Source organism: Prionailurus bengalensis, chromosome B3 (assembly GCF_016509475.1).
Source record: "Prionailurus bengalensis isolate Pbe53 chromosome B3, Fcat_Pben_1.1_paternal_pri, whole genome shotgun sequence".
Lineage (NCBI taxonomy): Eukaryota > Metazoa > Chordata > Mammalia > Carnivora > Felidae > Prionailurus > Prionailurus bengalensis.
In genome coordinates this window covers 6,979,699-7,000,654 of record NC_057355.1, presented here as the reverse complement: position 1 = coordinate 7,000,654, position 20,956 = coordinate 6,979,699, and the positions used below count along the sequence as shown (strand labels likewise).

The window sequence follows — 20,956 nt, the reverse complement described above, 5'->3', positions numbered from 1 at the left end:
CTCCTTCCTGTTCCGGCAGCACAGCAGCAGCTGGCCCTCGCCTGGGGATCCTGAACACCAGCTGTCTGCACCATCCCTGGGCTCAATCACACTCTCCCCCCTCCTGCCCTCAGGGAGGGCTCGCTTTCGGGCGAGGATGAAGGAAAGCGCAGGGGGCCCGCTTTCCCTTCTGACAGCACCTCAACGCCCCTTTAGCCCAAGTTGGTGCCAAGAAAAAATCAAAACCAGAGAGCGGGGAGGTCAGGTTGCCTCCTCGAGCCCATGCTTTCTGCGGGGAGGGGAGGCGACAGAGAAGGGGCGAGCGGGGAGGGGTGAGGCCGGCCCAGCTCCCTTCCAGGCGGTCAAGATCCCCCCGTCTCCCTTTCACTGCAGCCTCCACGTACAAGCGCAGACTACAGAAGCGGAGCTCACGGCCCGCCCGGAGGAGCCGCCCCAGCACTGCCCACTGAAAGCATCCCGGACGCGCCCAGGATGCTGAGCCCAGGAGCCTCGCCAGGCTGACATCCCACACGGATGGGGTCCTCTTCTTGTCGCTTTCTGTCATATAAGGAATTCCATTAAAGAAGGAAAAAAACAAATCCCACATTGTGTATGCACCCACCCAGCCCCCCACCCCCTCCCAAATCGCCAGAACTGCATCTGATTTTCCCCCCAGTGCCAAAGCCAAGCAAACGTATTGTAACCCGTGGACTGAGTTTAGAGACATTTCTTCAATCTCCCGTTGTGCCTTTCCAGGGACCAGCGCAGGGACAGGGGGAGAAGGGGAGGGGTTAAGTTAAATAAAGAAGATTATTTTTTGTTTCCTGACTTTATCCAAGAGCAGTGCAATCGTTGGTTCTTTCACCTCCAGGGAGAGCTAGGGAGGAGGGAGGGAGGGAGGGGCACGAAGAACTGGAGCCCAAACCGCAGCTGAATGTATTGGATGAGGACCCAGGAGGGCCGCACCATCTGCATCCAGGAGGGAGAAGCCTGGGAGAGAGGGGGCGGGTTCCGCCGAGGGTGAGGGGGCAGGAGAGAGCCATGGAGGGATCTTCCGCTGCGTGGGGGCCAGGTTCCCTCCCAGGGTCCCTCTTCCAGCGTCCTCCCACCCGGGTCTGCCACCAGAGCAGGTGTCGATCTCGGCAGGGCTGGGTGGGGGGCACTTCCTTCCCAGGGGGAGTGCCCCCCACCCCCTCTCCCCCCCTCCCCCACCCCCGGGACTGTGCAGGCACCAGAGTTCCGTGCACCTATTTATATTTTTGAAAACGAGATTATGATAATTATAATAATAAAGACATTGGAAGAGATCTATTTCTTTTCTTTTCCCTTCTTTTTTTTTAAAGAGAAGGCAACCAGGGTCTGAGGACCACCGAAGGGGCTCTTAAGGAACAGAGGCAGTTGGGACGCGTTTTGAGCAAATGATCCCGAGTTGGGTGAATCTTGTCTGTCCAGAAGGCCTGGAATAGTCACACCTGTTGTGCTTTATTTTTGTGAGGGTGCCTGTTCGTTTGGTGGACGGTGTGTGTGTGAGAAAGCCAACGGGTGCTGTGTGTGGATTTGCAAGCTGGCACGTGGTCAAAGGACCATGACCATTAACTCACTTGAGTTAGTGAGACATCTGGTCACTTTGCATAGTTTGGTTCTTTGATGGCACACTGCTCACACAGGAGTTGGTGGGTAGAGTAAGTCAAGAGCAGAGGCAAAATCAGGATTTATGAGAGGGAACAAAAACAGTTGACGACAGCCTGGAAACGGTGAATCTTTGCCTACACGTAGTTGTGGTTAGCTAGTTAGCTGGCCACCGGCAAAAAGGTCTGGGCATCCTGCCCTTAAGTAGGCTGTAGGATATCAACGAAAACGGTTTCTTTTCTTTTCTTTTTTTTTTAACGTTTTATTTATTTTTGAGACCGGGAGAGACAGAGCATGAACAGGGGAGGGTCAGAGAGAGGGTGACACAGAATCTATGCAGGCTCAAATTTGAAAACCACAGACACAGTGGTGGGCTCGAACCCACGGACCGTGAGATCATGACCTGAGCCAAAGTTGGCCACTTAACCGACTGAGCCACCCAGGCGCCCCTCAATGAAAACGATTTCAATCGCTTATGGATTCCCCCAACAGACCTTGAGTTGGGACTACATCAGAACCAAGAGGGTTTGTGACTCAGCTGGTCTGGGGCCGAGAAATTTGCATTTCTAGTAATTTCCCAGGGATGCTGCCTGGCCACACTTTGAGAAGCAAGGGCCTACATGAAGAACAGGCTGTATAACTTACTGAGAGTGCCCGGGGTGTGCCCGAACAGGGCCAGCGGGTCTGGCTTCCTGAGGCTGGGGGAGGGGGAGCAGAGGGTGAGACACAGAGGGGGCTGGTCTCTGAGATCCTTGGGGTGGAGCACAGCCTCCTCTGCCCCCTGAGAGGCACCTCCCTCTCTTCTGGGCCCAGACACACGGTCTGGGAGTAGAGGTGGTGGCAAAGCTGGCCGGGGCCTCCAGCCGCAGAGCCAGCACCGACACAGGCTGTGCCACGGGGCCGGTGAGCCAGAACGAGCCTCCTCCAGGCTGAATGAGGCCGAGAGCCAGACACGGGGAGGGGCCGTGTCTCAGCACCATTCATCATCCCAAGAAAGTACACACATGTGAGGGCCGCTCCCCAAACGGGGAAAAGTGAGAACAGAATGCAGGCTCTTTGGAACGAAGAGAGAAGGTAACACTGGGGAGGGAAACCGCTCCCTTTCCTGGGACTCCACACAGAAGCCGAGGGACCCGTGTCGTCCTCAGGGGTGCTGACCTGAGCCGGCAGCTCCACCGACAAGTGGGAGCAGGCAGGAGACCACAAGGCCCAATGCCCAGCCACGCCCCCCCACGCCCTTCCCTGCCCCGCCCCCAAGCTGAGGGGGAGGGGAGCCGCAGCCACCACGGGTCATTGCCCCCTCTGGGTGGTGCTGGCCTCCCTAGGGCAGGGACAGGGGCTACATTCAGTGATGGCAGAGAGCCCTCGTGAGCCCATGAACCTCCAATGTCCTGGAGGAGAGGGGCAGAGGGATTCCTGGGGAGAGGGGAGAGCCTTGAGGTCTCCGCCAGAGCAAAGGGAGGATTTGGAATCTTGGATTTACCAAAACACAAACAAACAAAAAAACTCAGCAATTTCAAAATTTGTTTTTAATTTGAGAAGTATAAAAGCAATACAAAAATGGCCCCAACCTGCAAGGAACAAGGAACCACTCAATAAATAGAGCCTGAGAGGGGAGGGTGCGGGGCCCATGCGGACAGCAGGTGCGCGGGGACTAGCGTGGGCGGTAGCAGTAAACGCCGTACCTGCGGCTGCGCGGGTCTGGGAAGCCGAAGCTTCGGACGCCAGGCTCCAGGGGCCCGCAGTTGGGACGCGGGTGAACCACGGGGTAGCGGGCGCTGCCATCTGCCAGCCAGCCGGCATCACAGCGGTCCAGGCCACGGAACTTCCAGGCGGCAAAGAGCTGGCCCACCTTGGCAATCTGGGCGCCATCTTCCTGGCAGGCGTCCTTGGCCTCGGCCAGCGTCAGCTTCTCAGGGTGGTCCAGGTAGTACACCTCCCCTGTGGGAAAGTGGGGTGTGAGGGCGGGGCAGCGCAGGGGGCAACCAGAGAGGACAGGGGAAGGGGGGGAGCTGCAGAAATGCCAGTCTCCAAAGGCCTAGCAATTAGGAGCCCAGGGGGTTGTGCCATGGATATTCAGGGGATACCTTCCCAGTTCTGACCCCTTCTCTGAGAGTCCCATCCCATCTGCCTAGGAGGGCTGGGGTCCTTCCAGTCCCTCCAGTCGTGTCTGTGCTCCACCCCACTCTTAATTGCACCCTGGGTGGGCACCCCACCTAGGCTGGACCAATCGGAGTCTCTCGCCCACTCATTTACTGAGCACCTACTACGTGCCCGGACACTCTTCTGAGTGACTGTGAATCCATGTCTGTTTTTATCTTCCCATGAAACGATCCTCTTTGTGGGAGAGACGATGCTGTATTTGTCTATGATGCCCAGAGCCTAGGCTGGGCCCTAGCACGCAGTAGGCTCTCAAAATACGTCTGATGAACGAGGAAACCAGCGATTGGTGTGAAACAGCAGCAAAGCACTCAAACACTCAGCCAGACGTGGCTTCAGTGTCTGGCTTCAGTGTCGGCAGGTGCTCCAGACCTCCAGGCGAAGGTGCGGGCAGAGCGGGCAGGGAGGTCCTAACGTTCCCCCAGATGCCGCCCTCCCACCCCTGGCCTGTGCCTGGCCACGGCACTCACCTTTGAGGGCAGCGGAGAAGCAGAACACGTCATAGCGGTGCAGGCGGCGGTGACGCGGGCCGTAGCTGCGCACCCCGGGCGCCAGGCCCAGGCCACCGCAGGGCTGCCGGGCCAGCGTGACGGGGTACTGCACCGAGGCGTCCTGCAGCCAGCCCGCATTACACCAGTCCAGGCCCTCCTCCCAGGCCCGGAATAACTGCTCGAAGGAGGCCACCACCGCGTCCTGCTCCTCACACGCCCGCTGGGCCTCATGGAAGTTGAGCAGGTAGCGGCCCTGGGGGTGCTGGTAGGGAAAGACCACACCTGGGGAGGGAGGACAGAGGGGCTGGAACGGGTGGCCCAGCCGGCTGGAGACCCCGGTCCCTGCCCCCAGCACTCTGAAAACACGTAGTAGCTAGTTAAGCTCATGAACGGATCAGCCAGTTAATGTCCCCACGTATAGAGTGGGAATGCCACCTAATTCACAGGGCTGTCGCAGGAACCCCAGAGCTGTGGTCTCCATTGTGCCCCCCCCCCGCCCCCGCCCAGATCATATGTTGAAATCCTGAGGCCTGATGTGATGGGATCAGGAGGCCACCCTCAGGAGGCACTTAGGTCATGAGGGTGGCACCCTCGTGAATGAGATGACGCCCCCTCGCCCCTTCCACCGTGTGAGGACACGGCGAGCAGTCTGTGACCTGGCCGAGGGCTCTCACCTGCCGGTGCTGGCATCCTCCCATCCCCACCGGCCCCGCCATCAGGGATGAGGAATGTGACCCCTCCGGCCGCCAGGTGGGCTAGGGAGGCGGGTGCTGATGGTAAGAGCCCTTGACTTGCATTTTATGTTCAACTTCTCAGAAGGAGGTACAGGAGGCGCTACCCCCATCCCTCATCTCACGCGGGAGGGGACGGGAGCTCCGAGGGGATGAGGCGTCTACCCAGGACGCCAGGCTGGGAGGGGGTGGATGTGGGGCCTGAACACGGCTCTCCGTCCGTCCCAGCCGTCTCCCTCACAGGTAGGAGAGGTCTGAGGATGCACAGCCCCGTCCTAGGGACAGAGACGGGACTGTCCACTGGAGCCCGCACACAGGGCCTGGCTGGTTTGGACAGCACTGGTTTGTGACTGTTGGGTTTTTTTGGTTTGGGGTTTTCGTTTTTTAGAAGAGCCTTACATAAAAATCCAGAGATTTCACGTAAAAATATACACTTCTCTTGTCAAATCAGAAAGCCTGGCTGCACGGACTCTGCTTCCGGACCTGAGTGGGGCACTCCTTTGGGATGGGATGAAGGTTCAGCCACGGAGTGGAGGGTTCAGTCCCCCCTACTCCTGTCACTCACACCAGGCAGCCTCTTTGGTTTTGGGAGCGTCTCAGCTCCTCTCTAATTGGCTGTGGGGCCAGTTCCTCTGAAGAGGGTGTGAGCCAGAGGGAGTAGAGGGTTCTGGAGCCCGACTGCCTGGGGTCGACGTCCCACGCTGCCATTCATGAGCTGTGTGACCTTAGGGAAGTTACTTGACGCCCCTGTGTCTCTGTTTCCTCATCTATAAAACCAGGCTGATGATAACAGCAGGGGTGGTCCTGAAGACTGCATGCTTGTCTAACGCACAGAGTTCTAGATGGTTTCCCAGGGCCTCACCCCGCAGCTCCAGCTCCACCAGGCCGCTCTCGTCCTCCAGCCCGTCAATGACCTCACAGCGGTATCGCCCGTAGTCCTCCGGCCGCAAGTCCCCGATCTGCAGCGACACTTCGCGCTCCCTGTCCTGCCGCAGACACACCCGGCCTCGGTAGTCTCCGAAGGAGCGGTGCCTCAGCCCGATGGCCACCAGCACATCCTGCTCCGGGGCCCCGTTCTCTGACAGCTTCCACCACTTGATGCGCACGGGCCTCGGGGACAGCAGGGCCGGCTCGTAGTGGTAGTGGCACGGCAGGGTCACATTGGCCCCTCGGTAGGAGAACAGGGTCTCCTCCGGCGTCTCTACCACCAGCCTCACCCCGTTGAAGACGCCTGTGGGAGAAGTGGGGTGCAGATGGGGACCCGTGGGGCACACGTGTACCCCTGCAGCGGCCACCCCCAGCTCATCCCCAGCTCCCGCCAGGCCCGGGAATTAACACGTTGCAAGAACTGCCCTAACGCCGCACCCGTCCCTGCATCCACGCGTTCTGCAATGGGACTCTGCGTCTCCTGTCAAGAGGGGACTCTGTGTCCCCTTCCCCTCGAATCCGTGCTGGCCTTGCCGCTCGCTTTGACCGAATGAACTGGGCAGAGGTGACTGTTCTGAGCCTGGGCTCCAGGAGGCCCCGCTGCTTCGGCTCCTTCTCGGAACCCTGCCAGCCTCCATGAGAACGAGCCTGGGCTCACCTGCTGGAGAAGGAGAGCCCCACGTGGAGCAGAGACGAGCCCTCCCAGCTGAGGCCGTCCTAGGCCACGCAGCCCCCAGCCGACCTGTCCCCCGACTGCAGGCACAGTCTGTGAGGAAATGGCGGCCAGCCCAAAATGCTGACCCATGGAATAAGTGACAAAACAAAACAGAAAAACCACAGCTGTTGTCTTAAGCCATTAAGTTTGTGCGTAAGAAGCTAGCTGATGTAGTTAGGTGATAAGAGCACCCCATATCAGGTGGCTGGTTGGGACTCAGATCGCCCTGAGTGTCCTTCCCTACCACGCTGACCACGGAAGAGCACAGCTTGTCCTTCGCTGTCTGTCCACCTGTCATCCATGATTCTTCCCCAAATACCTAGAAACACAGGTGAGAGGAGGCCAGGACTTCTACAGGAGACAATACTCAGGGCTCACGGGTGCCAATAAACACAGAGCCTAACAAACACCACCCCCCCCCCCAAAACCAGATTTATGCTGAGGCTGGCTCATCTTTAACTTGGGACCCTGTACAGAAGCCTATCTCCTGATCTTGGGCCTGGACTTAGACCCCTGGAGGGACACAGGGTGGGGGAGAGGGGTAGGCTTGGGGCAAGCAGGAGATAAGAGGCTCCCTGCAGAGGACCTCAGGCTGCAAAAGCCAGATGCTTTGGTGCAGTGGTTCCCAAAGCGGGGGTCCCCGAGCCAGCAGCAGCAACATTCCTGGGAACTTGTTAGAAATGCAAACTCCTGGGTCCCAGCCCAGACCTCCTGAATCAAAAACTCCGGCGGGGGCGGGGAAGGCCCAGTGATCGGTGTTTTAACAGTTCTCCAAGTGACTTGGCTGGTCACTCAAGTTGGAGAACCCTGGACAGGCAGTGGGCACAGAGGTCTGAGACCACAGGCCCGGAGGCAGCTAAGCCAGCCTTGCATCTCGGCTCCAACTTTCCGCAAAGCTAATCTGATCTAGTCTAGAGAAGTCCACCGACTCTGCAGACCACTTTCCTTATTTGTAGAACGGGGTAGTAACAGTACCAACGGCGGGCCGCGGTAAGGCCCAAATCAGGTGAGGTGGGAAACCTGGCACACAGAACGGGCCCAACAGACGTGAGTCAGGACTCTCATTCCGTGGCTACATCCTTTGTGTTCCCCAGTGCTCTTTGGTCAAGCTGTGTTTGAAGCTGTAACCCGAAGACCATGAGAACATTTGGCTGAATCATAATGCATCCGTACGACTAAACGCTACACGGCCAGGAACCAAAAACACACAAAAAACAAGAAACACTACACAGCCAGGTAAAATAGCTTGGCAGCTGTATATCTACTCACTGACCTCGGGGGGAAGAGCTGTATTCTACGAAGTGATGGCAAGATTCCCAAATCACATGTATAGCAGGAGGTTGAAGACAGTTTTCTTAATCTTATGCAAAAGGCTGGAGGGATACATCTGACATGGTAGTAATGGTTCCCTCAGGTGGGGGGAGCTCTTTGTGATTTTGCTCACACGTATTCAGAGACTGACGGGAAATGGTGAGATCACGGGTAGAATCTTTCCGTTTCTAAGTTTCCTTGAATCTCCTTAAAGTAGCGTTTGTACAAAAAATAAGTTCTAGGGCAAAGGAACGTGGGAGGTCAAGTCATGGATGCCCCAAGCCATCCATCACTGGTTCCTGGAACCTGTGAGGGTCACCTTCTACAGCAAAGTGGAATCTACAGGTGGGACTAAGTTAAGGACTGCAGCCACAAGTATCTGTTTAGAAGGAGGCCGAGGAGATGAGAGGATGGAACGGGAAGGCGAAGCGACCATGGAGGCAGGGACGGGGTGACGCAGCTGTAAGTCAAGGTCCATCAGCAGCCACCAGACAGTGGAAGGGCCAGGGAACGGATTCTCCCCAAGAGCCTGAGGCAGGCTCACATCAGGACCAGGGCCTGGGAAGTGTTTGTCCCCTCTGTCCTTCCGCAAACCAATCTCAGCATGGGTTCCTAAGATCTGCGTGCCCTGCGAAGCTGGCTCAACTCTGTGAGCATCAGTTAGCTCATCTATGAAATGAAATAACCCACAGGATCTGCTTTCGGGGCTGCAAGGGCAGCCGGCATCAGCTTGGCCCGGTTGGTGCCTTCATTATGCAGGTTGTTAAGCTTGCCTATAGGTCAGGTGTTTGTGAGGATTATGAGACCATGTATGGAAGGTGCTAGAAGCATGCCTGACACATAGTAGGTGCACAACACATGCTAACTAAACAGTCACCTGCCCAGGGGCGCCTGGGTGGCTCAGTCGGTTAAGCGTCCGCCTTTGGCTCAGGTCATGATCTCACAGTTCATGGGTTTGAGCCCCGCATCGGGCTCTGTGCTGACAGCTCAGAGCCTGGAGCCTGCTTGGGATTCTGCATCTCCCTCTCTCTCTACCCCTCCCCACCCCTCTCAAAAATAAACATTTAAAAAATATATATTTTTAAAAGTCACCTGCCCAAAGCCACGTAGCTAGTAAGTGGCAAAATTGAGATTCAAACTCTCATCTGTCTAACCTCAAACCCCCTTTCCACTGAGGAGGAACTCCAAGGGAGGTCACATTTAATTTGGATCTTGGAAAACTGGCAACTTCGGGAGCATTCTTAAGCGCACCTGTGTCCCGCACAGGTGAGATTGTCAAGTGCTTTCGGCTCCAATGCGCTCAAGCCTGAGGGCCTAGCAAACGGAGTAACTGAACCAGCCCTTGCGGTGATCTTAGAAATGCACCTGGTCCCCTGCAAGGGCCCGGATAGGGAAGGGGCTGCTGGCTCCGTGCCCTGTCCCCTGTCCCGGCCTGGAACCTGCATATCACAGCAGGAGCCAGGAGAGGTCTCGGTCACCCAGTGGAGCCCAGAGCCAGATCCAGGAGGCCGCCCACCTTCGCCGTGGCCGTTGCCCAGGTTCCAGCCATTGGGCTTGGAGTAGTAGAAGCCGTTGTAGAAAGGCAGCCCGGAGACACAGGGCAGCAGATACAACAGGAGCAGAGGGCACATGGCGTCACGCACGGCCGCAGGGCCAGGGCGTCCGGGGCAAGGCTGGAGCCCGGGGCAGGCTGGGAAGAGGAGAAAAACCCATTAGAGAAGCCTGCTGCAGGGGGGGTCAGGGTCCCCTGGGTTCCAGCACCCACTCGTTCGCTCGCTCAACAGATAATTATGGAGCATCACGAGCACAGGCACTGTTCTCAGAGTCTAGAAGATGCGCTGGAGCAAGGCCAGGTCCCTGCCCTCGGGGGACCGCACCCCACGGGCAAGATGGGCAGGGAGGAAGCCAGCAAGGTCTCGGGAGGAGCCAGGAGGAGGCAAAAGTCCTGGAGAAGATTTCACAGGGCAATAGGGCAGTGTCAACTTTTCAAACCGGACGTTTGAATTTGAAAAGTCGTGAGCAGCATTTCTCAGAGACTAGACTGGAAAATCTCGGGGTGCATTCGTGTTTAGCGAGGGGAGTCCTGCATCGTCGAGCTTTGGTTTCAGACCAGAGATGTCTTTTGAGGGGGGGTGGGGTGGGGAGGTCACAACGTGCAATTTGTTTCTGATCCCGAGTCAAGGTCAAAACCAATTTTAAACACCATTCCGACCTCGGTGGACACACAAAATAGGCAGCTAGTCCGTGGCTGTTTTGTTTTTTTGTTTAATGTTGCATTTAAATATTATACCTTGATTACTGAGGGTTTTTTGGTGCGCTCACACGCTCCTCCCCCACATTTATTTCTGCACCCGAGGCTAACGCTTCACTCACCTGCCCCTCATCACCATTTGCTGAGCGCCTAAAGGTTTAAAAGACCGGCAGCCTTGGAGGAAGTCAGTACAGAGCTGGGGCAGAGGCGCGGGCTGTGTGGGGGGAGCAGAGGCCAGCGGTGGGGCCGCAGAGAAGGAGCGCAGAAACTAGACTGCAGACGTGGGGGCTAGCCAGGCGGGAAGGACACTAGGGTGTGCCCAGCAAGGGCAGGGCAAACACAAAAGCCCAAAGGCCAGAGAGAAGGGGGGGGGTTGGGAATGTGCTGGAAGCTATCTGTGCTCTTTTCTGCCCTGATCCCTGTGGTGGCTTCTCTTGGGGGGGTGGCTTCTGGCTTCCAGCAGGCTCCTCTCCCCAGCACCTGTTCTCACAGGACCTCTATTTCCTCCCTCTTTCCCCCCAAGACCTGGGGGGGTAGTGGCTGTCATTGCTTGTCTGTGTCTTCTCCTTTGTTGCCCCCTCTAGAAGCTAGCCAGTCCTTATTAGAGTCTCTTTAGTGGAACCACCTAGGGTGAATTCTGTTCCTGCCAAGACCCTGACTGATCTAGGGGAGAGGCCGTGAGCCATGGGGGCCCAACAAGCCGCTTTTTCCCTCTCCCCTTTGCCCCAAAGGCCCTGGGGTGCCAGGAAGGCTGTAAGCAGAGGGGCCACAGGATCAGACAAACGTCGCCAACTCCCCTCCCGGGGCTGAGTGGAAAGGGGAACGCGAGGCAGCAAGGACAGGGCAGCAGCAGGCATCTGGGAAGCATGCTGATCATGCAGCCACGTGGAAAAACACTTAGGGTGTAATTTAAAATGGACAAAGCAGACGTGGGAATTGCCACTCTGCTATGATTGTAAGGTTGGGCCCCTGTGAGCGCGTGTTGTATGGAAACCAGAACGGGAGGGGACAGCAAAAGAGATGGGGGGAGGGGGGACGGGAGGGAAGGGGAAGAGAAAAGGAAAGGAGAGCACGGAACCCATAAGGGTGGTCAGATTATGCAGGGAACCTTCTTGTTTCCAGAACAGTTAAGAACTCTTGGCAGGGGGGAGTGCAAATGTGCAGGAAGGTGAGAAGTAGAATCTACTCTCTTAGACGCCTTTGCGGAGAGCCTGAGGCCCGGACTTGCCCTCTGTGCTGGGCATTATAGTAAGACCCCGCCCTTCCGAGGTCTTGCTTCTTCCAAGAGTCCCCAGGTGACCCCCCATAAAGCCTCACGGGGACTTGGATCTGGGCAGCCCGAGCACAATCAAGCAGCCTTGGGGGTAGGAAGATCTGGGTTCAAGTCGCATCTCTACTGCTGACAAGCTGTGTGATTGCAGGCTGGTTTCCTCGTTTGGAAAACTCCCTGGCTTATTTCTCCCCCATATGGTCTGCTTTCCTCCTACAGTAACAGAGCTCTAGACAGGTGTGTGCTCAGCTGAAAGCTGTATTCCCAGCCTCACTTTGCAGCTAGGAGAGCCAGAGCTGGCCAACGGCGGCAAGCCACAAGAACGTGCCACAGGCAGGCCTTGTGTTAAAACAGGGACAAGGGGCACCTGGGTGGCTCAGTCGGTTAAGCGTCTGACTCTTGACTGGGGCTCAGGTCATGATCTCTTGGTTTGTGGGTTCCAGCCCCACGTCGGGCTCCGTGCTGACCGGGTGGAGCCTGCTTGGGATTCTCTCCCCATCCCCCCTCTCTGCCCACCGCCCCACACTCAAACTGGTTCTTTCTCTCAAGATTAAAAAAAAAAAAAAAAAGGGAGGGGCGCCTGGGTGGCTCAGTAGGTTAAGCTTCCAACTTCGGCTCAGGCTATGATTTCATGGGTCGTGGGTCCGAGGCCCGCGTCAGGCTCTGTGCTGACAGCCTGGAGCCTGCTTCGGATTTTGTGCCTCCCTCCCTCTCTCTCTCTCTGCTGCTCCCTTGTTCGTGCTCTTTCTTTCCCAAATTAAACCTTGAAAATGTTTTTAAAATACAGTTTAGGGATACCTCTTCCTGGTATTCTTTCCCTCAACGTGCTGGCACCCAAAGGGGCCACCTCCGTCTCAGATGTAAACCACAGGCTGAATGATAGAGCTGTGCCCCCAGCCCTGGACCTCTGCCATCTGCACTGTCTCCTAAGAGAAACAACGTCCTATAGTATTAAGCCACCACATTTTGAGTCTCTTTGTGATCACAGCTTAGCCTCACTCGGGCTATCATTGGCATAAAGTTAACAGCTGAGTTTAATGAGCACTTACTATCTCATTTAATCCTCACAACTCCTGGAGGTGGAACTTCTCAGTAGCCTCATTTTATAGGTGGGAAAACCAAGGCACAAACAGATTAAATAATCTGCCCGAGGTCGTCCAACTAGGACGTGGCAGAACTGGGATTCGAACCCACTCCGGCTCCAAAGCATGGAAGGAGGATGTCAAATTCAGGGAGGTAGTGTTTGCAGAGCACGCAGCTCCGTGCCTGGCAGGAGGAGGTAGGAGGTAGTTTCCTTTCCCTTCCTTGAGGTCCCACGTTTGGAACCCAGAAGGAGGTGGAATGAGGACAGAGAGGCTGTTGATAGGAGCTGGATGTCCCAGGGTCCACCCTGTCCCTGGGCGGGGCTCCAGCGGAGGGCTCGCCAGGCCAGGCTGTCTGCCGTGTGCCCAGCAGCGCATCCGGCCCAGGTGCCTCCCAAGTGAGAAAGGGCTTCAGGATGAGCGAATGGAGGTGTTTCTGCTACAAAGTAATATTTGTGTGCTTGAAGAAAAAATGCACGCTTTTGCATTAAATGCATTAAAAAAAACAAGATCGGGGAGGGAAAAATAAGGTTGGGGCATATTGCTCAAAACATATGCAACTTTGCATCCAGAGTGTTAACAAAACCAGAAATGGTCCTAGTAAAAAACGCCAGGACTTATCATTCTCCTCTGACACTGGCATCCTGTCAATCAGCCCTTTGAAGCCTCCCCTAGGGAGGCAAGTGCTTCCTCCTTTGAGATGTAGATCTTTTCGGGTATTGGATTCCAGTAGAAACCAGATTTACTGAAATTAAGAATCTGACCCAGGGTGAAGCCATCTTCTTCATTTTTTTTTCCCCCAACTCCGGGGACATGTCTTTGCAATTTCTTCATGTGATTCCTACATTTATCAGAAAACTTTTGTGTTAAGCGGCCATCCAGGCATCCCTCCCTCCCCAAATCTATCGCGTCCTTGAGTTGGTGCAGAGTTTGGGTCTTGAGAGGTGAGAAGGGATGCTGTATTATCCAAATCTGTTGGGTTCCTGAGTTTTGGGCCCTGAACGGCAGGAGCCTAGACCGTGAGAGACCTTTGTACCTGTACTAAGAAAGGCACTTCCTGAGGACTGTGATTCTCAAGGAATCCGTCGCTTGCTAAAGCTTGCTCTTCGTGAGAAATCCTGTTCCGGTCACTCCAATACATCAGCATGTTGAGAAAAATCACCATTGAACCGATGCCACTCGGTGTTATTACTGACCTCAGTCCCTTGTTGTTCTTACCAATGTGAATGAGGTAATTCCTGGCTCAGAAACACGCCCTGAAGCAGGAAAGACTTCTAGCACCTTGTGGTGTCCTCCAGGGAGCTCCTAGGCACCCCTTCCCAGCCCCAAAGACCCCAACACACACTCCCAACCTCAAGCCTGAGAACTGCACTTACTCCCTGGGTCTTAAAGGGCTTCTGTGGCCAGCAGCTCCCTTGATCCTCCCAAGACCACCCCCACCCCCCCAGTCAGCAAGAATTTTATTCTCCCCAATTAATTCATAGGTAAACAGAGGCACAAAGCAATTCTCTAAAGGTCACGTGGCCAAGACAGTAGAGGCAGGACTCTACTGAACCCTTAGGCCAACCCCATCATGGTCTGTCACATTTAAGGACTGCCTTCCACTTGTCAATGCATCTTCACGGCTGTCCTTGCCTGTGGGTCTCAGTGTCAGAATTTTTGTCCCCACTGTACAAACTGAGGCTTGGAAATGCTAAGGTGCATGGCTAAAGTTACCCAGGGTAATAGACGAAGGAGCTGGAATCTGACCTCATTCGCTCAGTGAGGATTCATCACATATCTACCATGTGCCAGGCACAGCTCTCGGCCCGCAGGATACAAATCAGAAATCTTCCTGGAGATTACGTTCCAGCAAGGGAAACAGCACAATGCAGGACGTAGGTGATGTCAAAGCCATCCATGTGATAGGCTGAAGCAGGAGGGGGGCAGGGTGTGCCTGGAGACAGGACAGATCAGGACGCCTCCCTGAGAAGGGGACCAGCTGAAGGTATAAACTTTGAAAATCCTAGGGAAAAGCATCCCGGGGTAGGGAACAGCAAATGCGAAGGCCTTTGGCAGGAATAGCCTGAAGTCCAATGAGGAGCGAGGAGCAAGAGAGAGGGTGGTGGGAAATGATGTTCACGCAGCTGTCACAAGACCACTGTGGACACGGAAGGGTTTTCAGCGGAGGACAGCTATGCCTCTGATCTACCTGATTCTAAGAGCACCATCCAGGCTATCTCCCTACCTCAGCTCAAGTGCATGGCCTCATCCTGGCTTCTCCTTTCCACCTAAAAAGCAGCCCTACCTAGTTCTCTTCATTACTTCCCGCTCCTCCATTCTGGACACACCCCTGTCTACTCTCTGGTTTAGGAACACTACAGCAGGGGCACCTGGCTGGCTCAGTCGGTGAAGCCCGTGACTCCTGATCTCAGGGTTGTGAGTTCGAGGCCCATGTTGGGTGTGGAGCCTACTTAAAACAAAAAACCAAACCAAATTACAGCCAGTGGAGAGGTGTGATCTGGTCAACCCCTCTCTTTGTTGGAGGGCACCGAGAGAAACGAGTTCTGAACATCAGCCCTGTGTCCAGGAGCTGTGACCCCGATGGAAGCAGGCCCACCCCCCTTCCAGCCCTCTCTGGACTGCACTCCTGTCAAAACCTCTGACGTGTCCAGGCTGACAGATGCCCAGGTGACACCCGCTGGCTGGCTGGCTGGCTCTGGGAAGCCATTCGATTTCTCTGAACAGAAGCTTCCCCTCTCTGAACTGAGGTCTCCCCATCCCCAGAGAAGACTAACAGGGAAGCTCGAGGGTTGAACCCAGTGGCCACCCTGAACGTTAGGCGAAAGCATAAAGCCGCGTGCTGATTGCAAGCCACGGGTGGAAGATGCCGCTCAGCTGTCGCCCCAGGCCCGTCTCTGACCGCTCCCACTCAGGGGAGCAATGGACCGCCTCCACTCCCCTGACCTGCCTATCCTGCTCCCCAGCCCCTCAGAACCGCCACAGAGGTGCCACCAGCTTGAAGGCCCAAGATCCAGTCCAGCCCAGTCACCTTGGCAGCTGGGGGCTCCCCAAATCAGCTGGAGCTCTGCCTGGGCAAAGACCCACCCGCACCCTGCTGAGGGGCCTTGAGCAAGTTATTCAACCTCTCTACATCTCCACGACCTCCTCTGTAAAAACAAAGGATCAATACTAGCCCCTCACTCGAGGGCTGTGGTGAGGGTTATAGAAGATGAATTATGTCCGGTCGCAATATATGGCAGGTGCTCAACAAAGAGCCGCTAATACATCTCAGCAGAAGAACACAGGGGCAGATTTCGGGTCCTAGAGTCGGACTGGCCACCTGAATTCGGTCCTGTTCCACCCACATACTAACACTGTATCAGTGGGGGTGCCCAGTTGGCTCAGTCAGACCATATAACTCTTGATCTCAGAGTGGTGAGTTCAAGCCCCACGATGGGTGTAGAGGTTTCTTAAAAATAAAATCTTGAGGCTCCATCAGTGAAGCGTTTGACTTTGGTTCAGGTCATGATCTCCTGGCTTGTGAGTTCGAGCCCTGCGTTGGGCTCTGAGCTGATGGCTCAGAGCCTGGAGCTGCCTTGGATTCTGTGTCTCCCTCTCTCTCTGCCCCTCCCCCAGATCACACTGTCTGTCTGTCTGTGTCTCTCTCTCTCTCTCTCAAAAATGAATAAACACTTACACTTTTTTTTTAAGATTAAAAAAATTTTATCAGTGGGCAAGTCACTGAGTTTCACTTTCCCCATCTGTAAAATGGGGGTCACAACAATTCCAATCAAAAGATTAAAGGAGAGAATAAGGAGGCTGAGCACTCAAAAGATTAGTTGTTACTAGTGTTAACCGTGCACAAGGTGAACTCTCGCGTTACTTCAGTGGATCTTTCTCGCCTCTCATTGCCTAGGAGAGAAAGCAGCCACCACTGCCTTCTCTTTACAGTTGGGGAAACGGAGGCTAAGGGCACACAAATGAGTGAAATACCCAAGGCTTTATCTTTGGTAACTCCGCCGGCAGAAGTTAGAGAAAATTCCAGTCTCCGGGCCACCCATCCTTTGCCTCTCCCAGCACCACTTGCCTCGGGTCCCCTCCACACACCAGAATAAGCTGAACCCCACCTTGGAAGGAAGATGGGCCACACACCTCCCCTCAGACTATTCTCACCGTGCGACGGCGAGCCGAGTCCCCCAAACTCCAGCAGGGGGCAGCATTGCCCTCCAGGACTCCATAAGCCCCAGCTCCGCGTGAGGAATTTGACTTCGGTGCCCCCTGTTTAGACAAGGCTGACCGGCGCCTTTGAAACCTGCGGACCCCGTAAAGTGGAAGCCGGAGGTGTTTCCTACCAGCATTCCCACCCCGCTGGCTCATGCAGGGCGGCGGGAGAGGGGCCTCTCCGTCACCTCCCCCTGCTGCCCCGAGCAGAAGCACTCCCCGGGGTCAGCGCTGGGCACCGCGGTCGAGGCCGGGTCACAGGCTGCTGAGGCCACCCAGCGAGTTGGTGACACAGCTGGGTCCTTCCTGGCCGCTCACCGGACCTAAATTCCTTCCCGAAGGATTCCCATCTCCCACCCATCTCCTTTCTCGCCGCCCTCTCTCTGTGCCTCTGGTCTCGCCGCCCTAAGGCAGAAACCCCGGTGAACCGAGGCCTGAACCCGACGGGCATCCTTTGCGCTTGCCCTACGCAGAGGCCAAGAGGCGCAGGTCCGCCCGCCCGCCGCCCCGCGGGTCGTCCCCAGCCCCCCACCTCACCCCCGAGCTCCAGGGAACCCCGGAGCACGCGACACGTGCCGCGGGGCAGAGCCAGGCGCGCGGTGCACCGTGCTGGAGGCTGCAGGACCCAGACCGGACGAGACCGGCAGGGATCGGCGGGCCCCGGTGGCAAAGGGGCTGGACCGGGCGGTGGTCTCAGAGGCCTCGGGTTTCGCTGGGGATTTGCTTCCTCGTGGCGAGCCCAGGGGATCCGCGCCCCTCTCCCCGCACTCGCGCCCGCGGCGCGCCCCAGGGGCGATCAGAACCCAGCTCCGCCCGGCCCCGCGGTGCCCAGCGCACTCCTCCTGTCCGCTTTCCTGACCCTGCCCGAGAGGCCTGGGGCCCCGCGGGAGACCCAAAGCGGCGAGGGGAGAACCCGGCCCGCACGGGGGCCCGAGGAGCCCGAGCTCCCCCGAGCTACGCACCGTCCCCAGGCGGCTCCTCGACGGCCGGAGCGCTCGGCCTCGGACGGTCCGGGTCCCAGGGATCCTGAAGCGCTTGAAAGGAAGAGGCTGCGGACAAATCCCCGCGCTCCCGCCTGGCCAGCCCCTTAAAGGAACAGGCGCCCCTTTCCCTTCCAAGGGCTGGGTCCAAAGGGAGGAGCTGTTGCCGACTTGCGCTGTCTCCAGCCTCGGCTGGGGACCACCTCCAAAACTGAGTGTCCACGAGTTGCCGTCACATCTTAGAAAGGGGTAAGTGGGAAATGGAAGAGGCGCATTAACTGAGGAGGGTCCCATTAATTAGATCACTCCCGTTTACCAAAAACCGTGGGACTGAACAGGGGGAGCCCCTCCCCAGCTCTCTGCAGGTGGGCTATGGCTGCCGCCCACCTTAGGGAGAAGTAAGGGTAAGGAATGTCCTGCCTGCCTACCTTTCCCCGCCCTGTAAGACAAGAGGGCAAGGACATCCCTCCTGCCCATGGTTTTGGCCGTCATGAAATCACCAGACTGCTAACTCCATGTCTGGAGCAAAGATGCTGTTGGTAGTGGGTGAGGCTTGAATCGGTGGTCTTGGAAGGAGGGAAGGTGGTTAGGGGTGCTCCCTGCAGTCAGCAGGGGCAACCAGGCTTCTGACTGGTGCTCCAACAGGGGGTAGGGCCCTCCCTTAGAATCCTGCCAGCAGTCTAATCAGCCATCCGGCCTCACCTCCCAGAACTGTTTGGACAGGGTGTCTTGTTTCCGCCCTGGCCGACAGGGGTCCTGGGCTGGACAGTTTCCCTCAGCAGAGAAGCTGAGAGATCCTTCAACCCTAGCCGGAAGAAGGGCTACGGGGTCAGTGAGTCCAGAAACACCACAGCCTACGTTCATGCCAGCAAGCGTGTGTGTGTGTGTGTGTGTGAGCCAGAAGCACATCAGAGCACCAAAAGCTGCAGCGAACTAGAAGGCACACCACATCCGAAGTGAATGCCAGGCTTCCAGGAGCCAGTGAAGGTCCCTACCCCAGGAGGAGAGGTCTGACCACTGTGCAGATAGATTGGAGGGGTGATAATCAAAACACGAGTACCAGTTAGGAAACTGTTACAAGCTTCTCTAATGACGACGTGAGCAAAGTGTTTGAGGCCTCCAACACACCAGGCTTTGCATCTGTACGTTCTCTCCGTTAGTCTCCACAAGGCCGTGGAGGCGGTCCTATTATCTCCATTTTACAGATGAGGGAACTGAGGCCCAGAGATCTCAACAAGTTGCCTCAGGTTGCTTGGAGCCAAGATGTGAACTCCGATCTTCCAGCCGGAGGCCCTGCGTTCCTCAGGACTCCACCCTGTTTAAACCAGGGGATCCCAGACTCCTGGGAGAGGCAGGCCAATGCATCCCGGTGCTGATGGCCACAGGTGAAGGAACAGGGGCGACATCAGGGGAGGGCAGTTTTGCTCCAGCAAGTTTCACACGCCAGCCAGGGCTGGCTCCCCAGACAGCAGTCAGGAATAAAAGCAAATCGGGGGAGGAAATGGTGAACGTCTGCATAAGTGGAAAGACTACCCAGGCGAGAGGAGCCGAGGGCAGGGGGAGCAGGAGTGAGGGCCCCAGGCTCCAGAGGGGGACTTTTAGAAGGCCGTGACCAACTCCTCCACAGGAGGAGGGTCTGGGTGGCTTCAGCTACTCCAGAGTGACCTCGGGGCTCCTGGGCCAGGTGGGGGCCTTGTGACGACTGCTCACCAGCCCCCATGGCCAGTCAGCCGATGAGACTGGCCCACAGCAAACATTCCATGCCATGAACGGGGGTCGTGGACCTGTAAGAGTGAAACTCTCCGTTTCCCTTTATGGGCCTCCCGACTTCTAGCAAGGCTCACGGCCCAGTTGACTGGGGAGGTGGAACCATCCCAGAGCACAGGTGCACTCAAAAGAAGCTCCTCCCACTGGCTGCTAGTCCCCAGGAGAGGCCAGAACAGGGTTGTCGATAGGAAAGACTCCCCGAGGGAGCCCAGATGCCGCCAACCAGCCAGAAGGACTGACTCCAAACACAATCCATGCAGCTCCACAGAAGAGGTCTCGGAGACGGGAGGGAGTGACCCGGCTGAAAGACCCCCAGGGGCGGGGAGCCCCAGTCCCCATTCAGAGACTGCAGCCTGGGCCTTTAGTCTGTTCCTGCCTGGCTAAAAATCCCTGGCACGGGGAGCTCTCCGGAAGGAGCCACTTCCACACTAATTTTCCTCCCCAGGTTCCAGCAAAGCCACACCCTCCCTTTGGCAGCCGTGTGGCCAGATCTGCTGCCTAGAGATGTATGTATATCCCAGCAAGGCTCCCAAAGTTTGTTCCAGAAAATTCACCTTGTGTTCCAAGGCCTAGGATACTAGGGTGGTTTTACATACCTTTCCCAGCTACTCGGTCCCTCCTCTACCTGCCAGCCCCCTTGTCCCTGATCACCAGGGGGTGGCCGGCACTGCCCCCCCCCCAAAGCCTGCTTCCTGACTGCCCCTGCATTGGGGGGCAGGGTGGTGAGAGCAGAGAGGGTACCCCTGGAGCTTTCTGCGGCCCCACAGCCCTGCCAGCGGCCTCTCAGGAACTAGTATGCTCAGCCAGGAGGCCTCGTGACCACTTGGCTGAGCCCTGGCCCCTTCCACCCACACTGCACCCCGCCGCTGGAGCCTCACACAGCTCTGAATGCAGCCCAGGTTCGCGGAGTTTCTAGCCGTTTCTCCGGCCCCTCACTCTGGAAGCGGAGAAAATGCTGAAGGGGAAAACCAACAGCCTCAGCCTCTCCTACTGGCATGGGAAGAGAGCAAAGGCATTCACGGAGACCGGCTGTGTGTGTGCCAGGCATCCCCTGGGCCCCTCACTGGGCGGCAGCTGTGGACCCCAAGGCTGCAGGAGTCGGTCTGGGGCGGGGAGAACGGAGAAGAGGCCCGGGCATGAGGACTCCATGGGACCCCCGACCCCCAATAGTCTCTCCCTTCTCCTCGTAAGTTCTCCACAACCAGCAGGTGATACAAGAATACTGGTATCTGGAAGGCCTGAGGGGGGGTGGGCAGCCCAGGCCAAAGCCCATGTGGACGGAGCAGTGATGACCACGGCAAGAGTTCAGGGGGTGATATAAATATATTTTGGAAGCTGCCTGTGTACTCTGGGGTAAAGAACCAGCACAGAGGGTGCCCCCTCCCATGCCCACCCACCTCCACCCCTCTCTCCATAAGCCTGTCCCCCCACTCCCCCCCTTCTGTTTCTTCTTAGGCTTC

The 20,956-nt window shown here is 56.7% G+C and overlaps 2 protein-coding genes across 5 annotated transcripts in view; one reads left to right on the top strand and one right to left on the bottom strand.

Annotated features, from left to right (window-relative positions):
* The window catches only part of ACAN (aggrecan), a 68,808-nt gene extending 67,522 nt beyond the window's left edge, over positions 1-1,286 (top strand). For all 4 annotated transcript variants that reach the window (XM_043554707.1, XM_043554705.1, XM_043554704.1 and 1 more), the window contains one exon: positions 373-1,286. In XM_043554707.1, the coding sequence (XP_043410642.1) occupies positions 373-449 (77 nt within the window). In that variant the 3' untranslated portion in view covers positions 450-1,286. The remainder of the gene's footprint in view (positions 1-372) is intronic.
* Positions 1,287-3,118: 1,832 nt separating this feature from the next.
* Positions 3,119-20,875, bottom strand: HAPLN3 (hyaluronan and proteoglycan link protein 3). Its single transcript, XM_043554710.1, has 5 exons — positions 17,712-20,875; positions 9,460-9,633; positions 5,853-6,221; positions 4,239-4,541; positions 3,119-3,549 (listed from the first exon to the last, which is right to left on the bottom strand). The coding sequence occupies exons 2-5, from the start codon at positions 9,572-9,574 to the stop codon at positions 3,263-3,265; spliced, it is 1,074 nt and encodes a 357-aa protein (XP_043410645.1). The 5' UTR covers positions 9,575-9,633; positions 17,712-20,875; the 3' UTR covers positions 3,119-3,262.
* Between the last annotated feature and the right edge of the window lie 81 nt (positions 20,876-20,956).